The 15,947-nt window shown below is 36.0% G+C and overlaps 2 protein-coding genes across 2 annotated transcripts; one reads left to right on the top strand and one right to left on the bottom strand.

The window, feature by feature from the left end:
• The first annotated feature begins 258 nt into the window (after window positions 1-258).
• On the top strand, window positions 259-3,057 carry LOC130050967 (neuronal acetylcholine receptor subunit alpha-7-like). Its single transcript, XM_056152017.1, has one exon. It carries the CDS (start codon window positions 281-283, stop codon window positions 1,487-1,489), a length of 1,209 nt encoding a protein of 402 aa, XP_056007992.1. The 5' UTR covers window positions 259-280; the 3' UTR covers window positions 1,490-3,057.
• A 1,010-nt stretch (window positions 3,058-4,067) lies between these two features.
• On the bottom strand, window positions 4,068-15,836 carry LOC125666839 (probable proline iminopeptidase). Its single transcript, XM_048900166.2, has 8 exons — window positions 15,724-15,836; window positions 13,872-14,006; window positions 13,206-13,329; window positions 11,874-12,049; window positions 11,185-11,269; window positions 8,924-9,111; window positions 7,046-7,190; window positions 4,068-4,730 (listed from the first exon to the last, which is right to left on the bottom strand). The coding sequence occupies exons 1-8, from the start codon at window positions 15,798-15,800 to the stop codon at window positions 4,620-4,622; spliced, it is 1,041 nt and encodes a 346-aa protein (XP_048756123.1). The 5' UTR covers window positions 15,801-15,836; the 3' UTR covers window positions 4,068-4,619.
• Between the last annotated feature and the right edge of the window lie 111 nt (window positions 15,837-15,947).

Genomic DNA, 15,947 nt, shown 5'->3' with positions numbered 1-15,947 from the left:
ACGAAGTAAACACAATATAATCTGTTTGATTGCTTTTTAACTCTTGATTGAATAGTTCTTCATTGGTTTTATTCACTGGAAAATCCTGATAGGTTTGATGTCATACACATCATTTCACAGTATATTGTATATTGTGTATTGACGATCCAGCGTCTCATCCGTAAACCCACTCAAAGTCAAACAATAGACTATGACTGACATCGATTAAATATAATTCTTTACAACTGAGATTGATTCGAGAACGTTAGTGTTCATGAGAAGAGACAGAGGTTTCGAAAAAATGGGATTACTTTTCTTTCTCTGTTTTGTTTTCGTACGGTTCCAAATATTGCTTTGTGTGTCCAATATTGAAGAATACCTGTTTAAGAATTACAGTTCAATGTTAAAACCAAGAAGAATTCAAAGCGAGCCAGTGAATGTGAGCATAGATATGACAATAATGTCTGTCCATGAGGTGGATGAACAGTTTCAGTATATCTCCTTTTACGCTTGGTTTAATATTCAATGGTATGACGATTTCTTGACTTGGAATGAGAATGAGCACGCTGGGATCAAGACCATTGCTGTACCATACCAAAAAGCCTGGATACCTGATTTGTCCATGTGGTATTCTGAAGAACACCTCCATGATCTTGGCCCTCACTCGTTTGTTTCGGTGACATCAGATGGCCACCTTGTGTGGTTCACAGGAGGTAAATATGTAGTCGTGTGTGACCTCAAGATGAAGAAATTTCCATTTGATGAACAGAAATGTATCATAACAATTTCAGCTTGGCAAAGTACTGACAGCATTCAGAAACTTGTTCCAAGAAAGAGATTATATAATGACGCAGAATTTATTGCTGAAAATGGAGAATGGGAGTTTACAAATTTCACGTTTCATTCTTTTTATCAGAAAGAGTTTGATACGACGGTATTAGAATACACACTCTGTTTAAAAAGACGATACCTTCATTTTGTGCTCAGTACTCTAGTACCCATTATGATACTCTCTATTTTGAATTCTTTGACCTTCTTTATCCCTTTGGAATCAGGAGAACGGATTCAATATTCTCTCACACTTTTCCTAGCTTTTACCGTGTTTTTAACTTTGTTCGAACAAATGATGCCGCAGAACTCCACAGATGTACCCTATATATCCGTGTATGTCGGATTTCAATTAATTCTCTGTGTTATTTCAACGGTGGTCTCTGTTGTATGTACGTCGAAAAAGTATTCGTCGGAGATGAAGGAAGCTAAATATTGCAATAATACGGGTTACTGCAAACAAGAGCGTCGATCACAAACCATTTCCACAAAGATCAGCGAAGGCAAAGTCATGGGCAAGGAAACCAAACTCAAGAACAAACTTAACAACATCAATGACAACACCCACAACATTTGTGCCGTAAACAGCTTTCAGCATAGAACGAACCTTATAATGATCTTATTGAACAGCTTCTCATTGATTCTTTCAACAGCTATATTGTTTATTCTCTACTGGATTTAAATGTAGGTGATGTAAATACTATATGATAAGATGAATGATGTAGTAATCCTGTACGATAAATTACATTGTAATCATGTACGATAAATTACATTGTATTCCTGTACGATAAATTACATTGTAATCCTGTACGATAAATTACATTGTAATCCTGTACGATAAATTACGTTGTAATCCTGTACGATAAATTACATTGTAATCCTCTAGGATAAATTACAATGTAATCCTGTACGATAAATTACATTGTAATCCTGTACGATAAATTACATTGTATTCCTGTACGATAAATTACATTGTATTCCTGTACGAGAAATTACATTGTAATCCTGTACGATAAATTACATTGTAATCCTGTACGATAAATTATGTTGTAATCCTCTAGGATAAATTACAATGTAATCCTGTACGATGAAAGGTGAAGTTAACGAACAGTGATCAATCTCATAACTCCTACAAGCAATACAAAAGAGATAGTTGGGCAAACACGAAACCCTGGACACACCAGAGGTGGGATCAGGTGTCTAGGAGGAGTAAGCATCCCCTGTCGACCGGTTACACCCGCCATGAGCCCGATATCCTGATCAGGTAAATGAAGTTATCCGCAGTCAAAATCAGTGTGCCAAGAACGGCTTAACAATCGGTATGAAACACGTCAGACAGTAATTGCCCCAATAATAGGTTGTATTGACTACCTAGATCGTTATTACGACCATATAATTTGTGAAATGCTGACTTCAATCGAGACTGTTGAAACCCCTGTACCATTGTAGGATAAATTACATTGTGATCCTGTATGATAAAATAAATTATGTTGTATAAATACTGCTACAGTACGTAAAGATGAATAACTTTGTATTCCTTACGATAAAATAAATCATGTTGTATGAATACTGTACAATAAGATGAATTACGTTGTAATCCTTCGTGGTAAGATGAATGATGTTGTAATCTTGTATGAAAGTGAATTACGTTTTGATCCTGTACGATGAGATGAAACATGTTATAATCCTTGCCATCAAATTAATTACGTTGTATAAATATTGTACGATAAGATGAATTATGTTGTAATACTGTACGATAAGATAAATTATGTTGTAATACTGAACGATAAAATAAATCATGTTGTAATGCTGAACGATAAGATAAATTATATTGTAATACTGTATGATGAGATAATTTATGCTGTAATTCTGTACGATAAGATAAATTATGTTGTAATCCTGTATGATGAGATAAATTATGTTGTAATGCTGTACAATAAGATAAATTATGTTGTAATCCTGTACGATAAGATAAAGTATGTTGTAATCCTGTACGATAAGATAAATTATGCTGACGTAATACTGTACGATAAGATAAATTATGCTGTAATGCTGTACGATATGATGAATACGTTGTAATTGTGTACGATAAAGTGAATTACGTTGTAATCCTGATGATAAGATGAATGATGGTGTATAAATATTGTACAATCAAATGATATACGTTGTAAAAGTGTACTATATGATGAGTTGCGTTGTAATGTTTATGATCAGATGAACGATGTTGACGTATAAATAATGTACAATGAGATGAATGACGTTGTAATCCTGTACGATACGATGATTACATTTACTTAGGCTTATAGTATATAAAGAATTGTTTGGTTTTTTTCTTCTACATATTGAATGACCGCCGCGGTGGCCAATATGTTAGAGCGTTCGCCCCGCATGCGGAAGGCCGGGGTTCAAATCCCGGCCGCGACAGACCTAAGTCGTTAAAACAAGTAGTGAGAGTTCCATCGCTAAACGCTCGGTATTAGGTGTGAATGTCATGGGTCCTCGGAGATGACCTTATAAATGGATGACCCGTGTCACAGTAGGTGTGGCACGCTAAAGAACCTTCACTGCTCAATGGCCGTAAGCGCCGAGCATAGGCCTAAATTTGAAGCCCTTCACCGGTCTTGGTGACGTCTCCATATGAGTGAAAAATTCTCGAGCGAGATGTTAAGCAAGATACAATCAATCAATCTACATATTGGTCCTCTCTACACTTTTTACTGTCTGTATCGCTAAAAGTGTCCCATCAGCTGCAACCTTTCATTGTTTTGTAGTTGCTCACTTTCGAAATGCAGCGTGCAACGTCACGTGATCATAAATCTTTCGAAACGGGACACTCACTACCCGACTTGGAGAATACATAATTAAATAGGAAATTAGCTTGATTACTTTTTAATCCGATAGAGTTAAATTACCTAATTTGCAGAGAGGATATAACTTAGCTTGATATAAAATACACTGTACATGTTTATTTATTCCAAAGGGGATAGTCCCATGGGTATATGGTTTAGAATAGGTCTTCAGTACCCCTTGCTTGTCGTAAGAGGCAACTAAATGGGGCGGTCCTTCGGATGAGACCACAAAAGCCAAGGCCCCGTGTCACAGCAGGTGTGGCACGATAAAGATTCCGAGCTGGACACAAAGTGGGACAGATAGAGGCAGACACAATCACCATACCATGATACGTCCCCTCTAAAGACGGAAATAAAAAAATCGAACTTGAGCTTCCAACTCAGATGAGCTAATAAACAGCAAAAGAAATAATCTATTCATAATTCATTATCTCAAAGATTCACATGAATAAACAAAGTATCTCATACAAAATCTAACATGGAATCATGATGGCACATCGAATCATATATGTAACAATCATATCAAATGCAAAATGATACACAAAGTTCATGAAACATGTATCTGATTGGTCAGTCATTGATCAAATAAAAGAGAAATAGAAAATAGCAAAACAATCATTTAATATTGTATTGCTTTACCGAAAATTGTAGAACAAAAACTTCCAACAAAGTACACAGAGTTAGTTAGGGTTGGCAGAAAGAGGAAAGCATTATTGATTTCTTTTTCAAGTTTTAACTTTAAATAAAAGAATTTCTCTCCATTACATTATAAAACTATCATCATGGAAGCAAGTTGACATAGAGTTTAAATATGGAAGTTCTATAAGAGGCAGCGGCAGACACAAATACTGAATAAATAAGAGTTCTGGTTTTTGTTTAAGATGCATACATTAGGGGTTGTTCCATTTCTATTTATAGAGTATTGTATTTGTAGCATCTGATACGAGGTTGTTCGATTTCTATTTATAGAGTTTTGTATTTCTCTGTAGCATCCATTAAGCGGGAGGCTATCCCAGATTCTCGATTGGAATGTCCAGCATCAGGAACCATATGGAATTCAGCCTCGGGCCATTTCTGTAAAAAATAATGTATTGATTTAAAGTTGTATCCTAACTTCAAAATTGTAGTATGACCTAAAATATTCAAGGACTATAATAGTTTGGTGAGTGGTCAAATGCAGTTCCCTAAAAAGGACTTTCAATTCTTTAATAGCAAAGCTCACCCGAGTCACACAGGTGATATATTGCTATTACATGTAGCACATGTTTCACACCTTGACCAAAAGAATGTTGCATATACCAAATCACTTGGTACACCCCAAGTCCAAGCTTTGTGGTTGGGTAACCAAGTCATTGTATTCATAATCATTAAACTAATAATTAAATAATCAAGGACAACACATCACACTCTTTAAACAGGTATTTCCTCTTAGTCAATCAACTTATGGAGGTACTCTACATCGACATAATGACCGACTTCCTTTTAAAACAGGAATTAAAATATGAATATCAGCATTATTTGTCTATTCAATTCTAATTTTATTGCCTAGCTGAGTAAATTAAACCCAAATGCACGATCTACAGTTCAGCAGTAACCTACTGCGCTACTCAGCTAGGAAATTATTGACAAATATTGCTGATATTTTTATTAATTTCATTTATGTTTTAAAAGGAAATCAGCCATTATGATGATGTAGCTCTTTTAAAATGTCAACTGATAAGGTATCATACGAGGGCGAGTCAATAAGTAACCAGCCTAACTTATTTCCGGTTGAGATCCAATTCTTCTTTTTCAATGTAATTGCCATCTAGTGTGATGCACTTAAACCAACGGTGTTCAAGTGCCATCAGCCCAGAACTGAAAAGTCAGGGTCCTTTCCATTGACCCACTCCTCAACTGCCGTCACAACTTAGTCAGACTAGAAATGACGTCCACGGATGTCCTTTATCAAGTTTGGGAATAGGAAGAAGTGGCTAGGAGCTAGGTCAGGTGAATAGGCAGGATGTGGTATTAATTCATACTCATTTAGCTCTACTGTGACTACAGCATCCATTGCAACTTCGCAAGTGTACATGGACTCTCGCGTTGTCCTGTTCTAGCAATACACTTCAAGAGTTTACCTCCGCGTTTTTCACGGATGGCGATTCTCAGCTGGTCTAGCAAGTTTGCATAGTACACTTAAGTTATTGTACTTCTTTTGGGTAAAAAGTCTCATTGACAAGGATAATAAATGATTTACAGTATAAAAAATATTTGGGTAAAATGTCTAATATAATAACGTCTCTTGCATCCAAAAATACTGTGGTCATCACCTTGCCAGCAGATGGTTGAATCTTGAACTTCTTTGGCCTCGGGGACCCAGGCCCTACCCATTGACGACTCTGAGCTTTATTCTCTGGCTCAAAATAATGATCCCAAGTCTCATCTACAGTCACCAGACACAAATGAAAATCATCTTTTGGCTTAAAACCCTTCAACAAGGCATTGCATACTGATGCTCTGGTTGGATTTGCTCATCGCTAAGGGATTTGAGGACCCAACGGGCTGTAAGCTTGTGCATACCTAAACGATCATGTTAGATTGTTGAAACGCTACCATGTGAAATGCCCAATGCCTGCGCTATTTCTTCCACCTGAATTCGCCTATCAGAGTATACCAGATCCCGAACTTTCTTACACATTTCTTCGTCGGTGGCATCCAGTGGGAGTCCACACCTGGCTTCATCTTCTAAAGACGTTCCACGGCATCTGAATTCCCTTACCCAGAATTTAACCTGAGCATAAGATGGTACAGAAGACCCATAAACATCGGTTAACTCGCTGTGTATTTCCTTGCCAGTTTTACTTTTAAAATACAAGTTCCGAATTATAACAGTACTCAACTTTAGATGAAAAGCATGCCATTGCATCACTAGCCATGTTTGACATTCAATATCTTATTAAAGAATGACTCGATACGCATGCGATTTTGTACCCAGGTATAAAACATGTATTGAAACAAGGCATAAAAATTGTGACCGTCTTGGTCAATCGGAAATGGGAAAGGCTGGTTACTTATTGACTCGCCCTCGTATTTACTGCACAAAAATGATTAACATTTCCAATTGGCTATAATGTAACTTACCATTGTAAAGCATCAGCCTCCAATTACCTACCTTACTAAAACCTTTATGCAGTAGAATCTATGCATCTTTGCTAGCCAAGGGTTTTTGGTCCACTCCAGAGCAGAAAGGATCGGAAACCCTTGGCTAGCAAAGATGAATCTATGAGATATAACCAAGTTGTAAATATATGTGGCTTCTAAGGAATGTACTTCTTTCAATAACTTAAAATGAACATGAAAGTTACATACATGTACTTTAGTTCCACATCCATAAAACTGAAAATTACCTTGTGCAACAACCAAGCTGTTTCAGCTGGGCAAACCATATCATATCGGCCCTGGACAATGGTGCAGGGAATGTGACGAATTTTATCCACCTCAGCAAGAAGCTGTCCATCTTTTTTGAAGAAACCTCCATTTACAAAATAATGGCTAGAATATAAATAAGATAAAAAAGACAAGTACAGAGACGTCAAAGCAGGTACTATAATAATCCATCCTAGTACTTAGATGGCCAAAAAATACTCCCAAAACTATGAAAGCATAAGGTTAAAGATCACAATATCATACACATCAATTAGGTCTGAAATTTGGGTGTTTAAACTTGACAGGCATTGGCACATTGTCCCCCATGATCCTTATGAAGATATTTAATCAAAAGGATTTAATTAATTTTTTGGTTGATATTCAAATATAAATCTTTGAATCCCTTCTATAGCTTTGCCCTGAGCCCATGATGTAAACAAACTTGAGCCTCCACTACGTGGGGAGGATTGCATTTTGATTTGACAATATCAGTAACCATCAAGCTCTTTCGGTCTCAAATTCACATATGGTGATTCTTCAGGAAATGACAAAGATTTTTTCCCTATAAAGGATTTGACACTAACGTTTGTCCGGTAGCCCAAGGCTTGTAAATTTTGCCCTGGGCTATCAGAATATCAGTTACAAGCAGTAGTTGGGTAGACTACTGAAAAATTAAAAACCTAATGCCATGGACTAATATCTAACCTTGAATGCAAATGCGTCAATTCTGCCATTAGAAAAATATAGCTCATAACACTGCATTTCAAGCATACAACTTACACCCAAAACATCATGGTTTGATAAATAAATTGGTAAATCAGAGGCTGATATGAGGTATAAGGCCAAAAAAATTGATAAATAGTTTCTCGGGCCAAAAATTAAAAAAATTTATGAGGCAGGCAAGTATTTGGTTTTTTTTTACTTGGCTGTTGTATGAGTTATCTTTCCTTTCTTATGTTGACTGTAGAATGCGTTACTTTTCCTTTCTCATGTACATGTTTATATAAAACAAACAATGGAATTCTTATTTCTATTACTTACTATTAAATTTACACTATTATTTTTAAACACCAGCTTGCATATAAATGAGTATACATTCAATAATCATTTGATTAAAATATACCTATAATTCTCTTAAAACCTTCTGAAAGTTTTACATAAATATCCATAACAAAAGAGTTACCTCGATTACATACATAAAGAAACATAAATTGAAATAAAATAATTCCATGTGGTACCTTTTTAATGGATGCTGAGGGGCCTGAGAAACTACTGATTATTATTTTGCAACAGAAACGCAGGATTTTGCTTCTAGACTTTAAAAATGTTCCCAGGTTGGCCATGCGAAGTTAGTCAAGTAGAGTGATGGTCATTTGTCATGTCAGATAGATACGTGTAAACACTAAATGCAGATAGATACAAAATTCTCTAGAAGAAATTTTATAATGGCAGCAGACGACATGAAGTAACATAACACAGTGGGTTGCCAAGACATGTTTAACATAATGTAGGGTGTGCAGTGAAAGTAAAAACAACAAGACGCTTTTGTGACACACTAATGCCTCCGGATTACAACAAAGTGTAACCAGGTCAAAGGTCAATGTAAAGGTCACACGAGCAAAGGTTTTTGGTGTAAATGGAAAGGTCTTGCCACAAGTAATACACATACCAAATATGAAAGCTCTATCTCTTACAGTGTAAAAGATATGACCAAGGTTAAAGTATTTTGCCACAAACAAACAGACAGGCTAAAACTTTATGCCCCCTTGATTTTGGGGGCATAAAAACAACTATATTTCACAGTCACTGATGTCCTAACAATCACTTTATTGTGTGTAAGTTCCTTCTATACCACTCACCATTCAATTCTGGCAAACTGTAAAGCCCACACATCCCCCTCAGCTTTCTTTAACATCTCCTCATCAATGAACAGCCGTGAGGTGGCCATTTCCCAACCACTCCATGCCTTTGCTGCCTGGACACGAGTTTCCTCATCATCCCCCGTCAATTTTCTATAGTATGCACTCATTATGTCTCCCCTCTCTACCTATAGCCAAAGAAAATGCTCCTGTTTAGTGCTCCAATACTTGAAAGCCCCCCCCGACTCAAAAAGAAAACAAAATTAAAAGTCTTTTATTGCATGTCTCTGTATATATTGAATATGAAGTGCTATTAAATTTCTGCTTTTTTTTTATCATGGGCAGATCAGGGCGAAGACCCTCATAAAAAACAGCAATTACTTTCATGAAAATAAAGATCACATCTGAAAATTTTTCACTAACAAATAAAAAATTATATATTCATTAATTAATCTAGCTCTTGAGAGAAAAAAAAAGTTCAACTTTGCATCGATCCATAGTTCAAGACTTGGAGAAACCATTTACTTGCTACCGGGGCGGTATTTAACTTGACCAGTTAAATAGAAAATATCATAAATTGATAACAGACTTTACAATCATTAATATACTTTCGAACAGTCCATAGTCATTTTCCATGAAGAAAAATTTTGCTATGATTTCTTATAGTCAAAACAAGGTTTGTGATCCACCACTTGTCTCACAAATCCTGAACAGATTACATTGAAAATTTTGGGGCTGGATATCTGAGCTCTGAATGACTCCATCACCGATTCATGATCCGATGTTTACCACATAAACAGATACTGATGACACAGGTTTCCAGCATGGGTAACACACCTTTCAAAATGTACTCGCTATGGACATCATTATCGTTAGATACCCACAGTTGATTACACTTCATTCCTCTCTCCATCGTGAGGAGAACGAAGCATATCAACTGTGTGTATCAGACATCATCAACGATAAAATCTGTGGGATGTGTACTGATGTTCAGTCAAAGAGACAAAGAGAGACATTTTTTCAGACTCTTTTTTCAGTTTTCAGTCACTTGTTGAAGTCTTTGGATTTGTGCCTAAAATTCTTATAATCTATTTCAACAAAATCAATTACCATGTTAGATCCGCTTACATACTCTGACTGGCTAAAAGTCAAAGTTCAGTTGAGGTTACTGACCAGGTTATATGCTTATAAAGCTAGACTGGCAATATCACTAACTGCCTTTTATAAAACATAATCAGTCAAATTGAAGAAATTATGAAAAATGCAGAAAATAACAAAACTTTGACTTGGGTAAGATTTTGGTAAGTTTGACCAATTTACTGAACCAACATATCACACTAAAGGTCCAATCTACATGACCGATCTACAGGACCAATATACAGGACTAATCTCAGGACCAATCTCCCAACCTACAGGACTAATCTACCAATCTACAGGACTAATCTCAGGACCAATCTCCCAACCTATAGGACCAATCTCCCAACCTACAGGACCAATCTCCCAACCTACAGGACCGATCTACAGGACTAATCTCAGGACCAATCTCCCAACCTACAGGACCAATCTCCCAACCTACAGGACCAATCTCCCAACCTACAAGACCAATCTACAGAACCAATATACAGGACTAAACTCAGGACCAATCTCCCAACCTACAGGACCAATCTACCAACCTACAGGACCAGATTTTCAACCTACAAGGCCATTATCTACCAGTTTACAGGACCAATATACAGGACTAATCTCAGGACCAATCTATCAACCTACAGGACCCAAATTTCAACCTCCAGGACCATTATCTACCAGCCTACAGGACCATTATACCAACCTACAGGAGCCAATTTTCACCAACAGGACCATTATCTACCAGCCTACAGGACCAATATTCCAACCTACAGGAGCCGATTTTCACCTACAGGACCATTATCTACCAATAATAAATTAAAGGACCAATATTCCATCCTACAGGACCCAAATTTCAACCTCCAGGACCATTATCTACCAGCCTACAGGACCAATATTCCAACCTACAGGACCAATCTACCAGCCTATAGGACCATTATCTACCAGTCTACAGGACCCAATTTTCAACCTACAGGACCATTTCCAGCCTACATGACTAATCTAACAGCCAACAAGACCCATATACCAATCAAAAGGACAGATCTACCAACCTACAGGACCAATATACCAGCTAGCCTGTAGGACCCATTGAATCTATTACTGGAATCATTTCCTATCACCCTACAGGATAAATATACCTCAGGAATAGGTTTGATGTATTCCTCCCATTTGTCCGGGAACATAAAACTTGCTCCGTCCTGGTAGAACCATATAAGTTCACGCCTGCAAAATTACATACCGTAATAACTAACTAGTAGCATTATACTACAACATTCAAATAAATGACAAATAATAACCAGTTTTTTTTTTAAGGTCTTGATTTCTAGGGCCAGGGCCTTTCCGGAAAAATAGCGACATTTGCTTGAAATTGGGAAAATGTTTCATGAAAAAAAAATATAGAGAAAAACCCAATTCAGAGTGCTTTAAGGTATAATTCATGGGCTCCTTCTGACTTTCAACTTGGTCAAAGCTTACCTCATTCAAATAAGCAGAGGCCAAAAAATTTGGTTTACTTAAGAATTTTGAAGCAAAAATTGTAATCTGTGGGCCTGTGAAGGATTAGATTAATGAACGATTTGGCTACCCTGCTTGATTTGTTTTCATTGTTTGGGAATTTCAAAGCAAAAATTGGGAAAAATACCTGCTTTTTAGCATTGGGAATGGGGCCTTATTTCGGCCCCCTTGTCAGACCCTAAAAAATCTTTGTCGGTTTTTACCAGTACATGTCACAAGTACTCAGTCTTCCCTTAGTTTAATTCTCGAGAGAGACGTTAAGCAAGATACAATCAATCAATCCCTTAGTTTAAACAAGACTTTTTTCCACTACCTTCTGAGAGTGAATATTCCCCTTAAAACAAGAGCCTTAACTCTGTCGGGGTGTGTCTCTGCATAGGCCAGAGAGAGTGTGGATCCCCAGCTTCCTCCAAACACGACCCATTTATCAATGTTAAAGTGTACTCTGATCTTCTCCATGTCTGCAACCAGATCCCAGGTTGTGTTGTCCTGCAATGATTGCATAAATGTACACAATAAAAAATAAAGTTTAAAATAAAAAATATATAAAGTTTTTCTGCATCATGTCAATAAATTGTAATTGGCATGGGGAGTGAACTGTGGTTTCATATATTTCCATGTGCATAAAAATTTTGTGGGTTTTAAGGCAGCTAAGCCCATGTTACTGAACAGTTAAATACCCTTCGGTTTCTCCACTTAAACAAGAGGCCCATGGACCATATTGCTAACCTGAGTCACCTGGGCCCTGCTGTTCAGCTGTTGTGATTTTTAACATTTTTTGTCTTCAATTTTTATTCCCATGAAAATTTTGGATGCCCCAAAGAGTCATGACAAAACCAGTATACAAGATCACAAGGTAAAAAAAATTATGGTATGAAATGTAAGGTCTTTTCATAAGCAATCTATATAAAATATGAAAGCCTTACCTTAAAACATTCAGGAAATATTGCCTTGGTTAACATTTCTAAAAAAGTAGGTCAAAATCCAAGGCCAAAGTGACAAGTTCAAAAACCTTGGTAACCAGATAATTAAAGGGGCGTGGACATGATTTGACGTGAAAATTTTCAAATTTTATTTTTCCATTTTTAATGTTTACAATACTTACCTAAGGTATTTCTAATGGTCAGCAAAAATTTGAGTGTCAGTTGTTGAGTTACAAGTGAGATACAGCACTCACAATTCTTTGTTATGTAAACAAGGCTCGTGCCATGTTTTTGTTTACATATAGATTACTTAATAGAAAAATCATGTATAAAACAAAATGAGATGTGACAAACTCTAGAAAATGTTTAATAATTGTGATCAGAATTAACTTGTAATTTGAAAAAAAAATCTGTTTTAAATGAAACTTTTACTACTATATTTAACCTATGTAAACAAAAACATGGCATTGAGCCTTGTTTAGATAACAAAGAATTGTGAACTCTATATTGACCATGTTGACTGAAATTGGTCCCATGGTGAAAAGTTAAAGACAACTGAGGCTGCACAAATTTTAATCAGAAAAGCTCAATTGATACCTCATAGATTCACTTGGTTTTGTGTATTTGTTTATTTTTTTAAAAAAACAAAAACAAAATATGTTGATAAAACCTTTCCAGTAGTTACTGTAAACCAACATTTCGCTACCATTCACATCACAAACCTTGAGTTCTGCAGCTGGAGTGCTTTTTCCGCTTCCTCTCTGGTCAAACAGGATAATTCGGTATACCTCTGGATCAAAAAATCTTCTGTCTCGTGGAGTTGTTCCCCCTCCAGGACCTCCATGTCTATAGTTATAAATAAATGTACAAATTTCATGTGCTTTTAGTAATTGACCTCATTTCACCTTCATCATCAGTAACAGCAACAATGAATGCAACTGATATACCTACTAGTCTTATTGAATCTTGCATCTTTTGAAATTCATTATCTTTCCCATCATTGAAAACCCACGGTTGATCGCTCTACATTTACCTCGTAGAGTGACTGACCTTGGGGGTTTCCGACGATGTATCTTTCCCTGAATGATTATACATGTGACTGCGACTCTGATAGGTTAAAAATTTTTTTTAGGGATACTTGGATCAAGCAATTGCAAAAAATGTACTATGATGTCTTGGCATTTTCCACAATTTTTTTTTTAATTCATCACACAAGATAGATACAGGTCATGAGTGTATTAGATATGGTGTAAAACACCAGTTGGGGGTGTTAATGATAAAAGTGACTCAAATAATTTATCTTTTTCAAATGATAATAGCTTTTAAAGGGTTTTGTTCAATATCAAATGTAAGACCATTAAATATTTGTGTGTAGAAATTATACTTACACAAATATCACAGGCTTCCCGGATTTGTTTCCACACTGCTCAATATAAACATTATGGACATCGGAAACTTTCAGATGTTCCTTTGCATATGGCTCTATTTCAGGATACAGCTCACGTGATTTAGTAGACATTATTCTGAAGAAGGAATCCAATTATGTACAGGATAAACGAGTAAAAGATTTCTAAAATCAATAGATATTGACCTTCCAACAGAAATAAATTCATATTGGTTGTATCATAGCTTTATAGAGATGTATTAGTATTTTCTGCTTCTGTTTCAAATTATTTGACAATGTATTCATGCACATAAAAGTATATTAATTAAAGTCAGTACAATTTTCATTCGTGAGAAATGAATTTCGATGAAATTTAGATGTACATGATTGTATAGATAATTTCATAGCTGCATGAGGGAATTTCTGCACATACAGTAGTGAAGCCCTCAGAGCTTTATCAAAACATGCCAAGTTAAGAATACTCAGGTAATTATTCTAATTTTTAAAAAATAGGATTAGAACTGTCCTAACGGATGAATATACCCCCCCCCCCCCCCACCCCCCTTACAAGGCATATTTGATGGTGGAATATAATGAATTTGACCGTTGAAGAATAAATGATTTATAAGAATGATATAATATCATACTCTGAACAATGACAACATACTCCCCCCAAACTCCCTCAAAATGGAAAATAATATCCGTAACTTCTTTGAAACTTTAAAAATCTCAAACAAAGTGGGTGTATAACTTCAATATTCATAGACGACATTCACAAAGTTTTATTCAGATCTTTTTATTGGTGTTGAAGATATACACTGGACAAATTATGTCTACGGATGCACACATAATTCTAGTATTCATTTATTACATTTCCCACATTAAATGAATAGGCAGATTAAATGCTTAAAGTCGTGTTGCAAGATAAGCTGGATAAAAACCCTACCACAGGAGTACAACATGACATGCCAATGTAACCACTACTTTAGAAATAATACAGGGCTATGAGAGCGGAACTCTTCCTATACAATGTTATAGGTAACATGTTTAAAAGGAAAATATAGAAAACTTATGAAAAATTAAACCTTGAACATTTTGGTTAAAATGGTGTCAACTCGAATGCAAGCATGCCAACATATATTTCACCATTTTGAATTTTAATTGTTTACCCTAATTCACTTCATTCTGAGATGATGTTCACGTTGCATAAAATATGCACGGTGCACTGTTTCCATCAACTGCACTATATTTCCCCGAGTTCAATGAATATAAGCAGATTAAATGTCTAAATCGTGTTGCAAGAGGTTTTGATAACTGTCAGTACTTATCCGGATAACTTTTGAATTTTTTTTAAATTCTACATACGTGTCTGTTTATTGTATTTAATGGATAACACATGTAAATACCTTTTGCATCACCCTCAAGCACGGTCACTCCGTAAGACATATTAACTATTTGTCAAAGTTAAAAGAAGAGTATTTCCCTAATTACTTGTTTATCTACTTATCATAATCATTTCAATCAAGCTGGGTCCCCCCTCCCAATTATTCTAATTCAGGGGCCAATTGTCATTTGTAGTTTTTTACACCACAGCGAATAACTAAGTTGTTCAGTGGTAAATGGGCAGCTACACCCTGATCATGTATGCCTTGGGTATAGTTGATGAAACGTGTTTTCTGTAAAGAATAAGATTCAGCATTCAGAAGCAGCTGCCCTATTTTGTTTGCAGACCTATTAAACTTTTAAAGAAAATAGAAATGTGAAATTTACAAACAGGACGAGTGGATATCACCTACGCTAGTCGATTGTCCGAGTGAAAGTATAAAGATATCTATTTATCAGAGCCTGTTGTGTACCTGTTCACCAGTTTTATCCCTGCAATGTGCAATCTGTTCCGTATTATTATAGATGTGGACTTCAATCTCAGAATCATGTGTCCAGGATCAACACAGGATATGCTTCATTGAAACTAAAATTTAAAACCATACACTACACTTTCAGTCCCGGACAAGACAACCACCGATTCAGGAAAGAGTTATATTGAAACCTAACTAAATATTTTTATACAATATAGCTTAAT

Source organism: Ostrea edulis, chromosome 10 (assembly GCF_947568905.1).
Source record: "Ostrea edulis chromosome 10, xbOstEdul1.1, whole genome shotgun sequence".
Taxonomy (NCBI): Eukaryota; Metazoa; Mollusca; class Bivalvia; order Ostreida; family Ostreidae; genus Ostrea; species Ostrea edulis.
The sequence above is the reverse complement of the archived record's forward strand: the minus strand, read 5'-3'. Positions and strand labels throughout refer to the sequence as shown.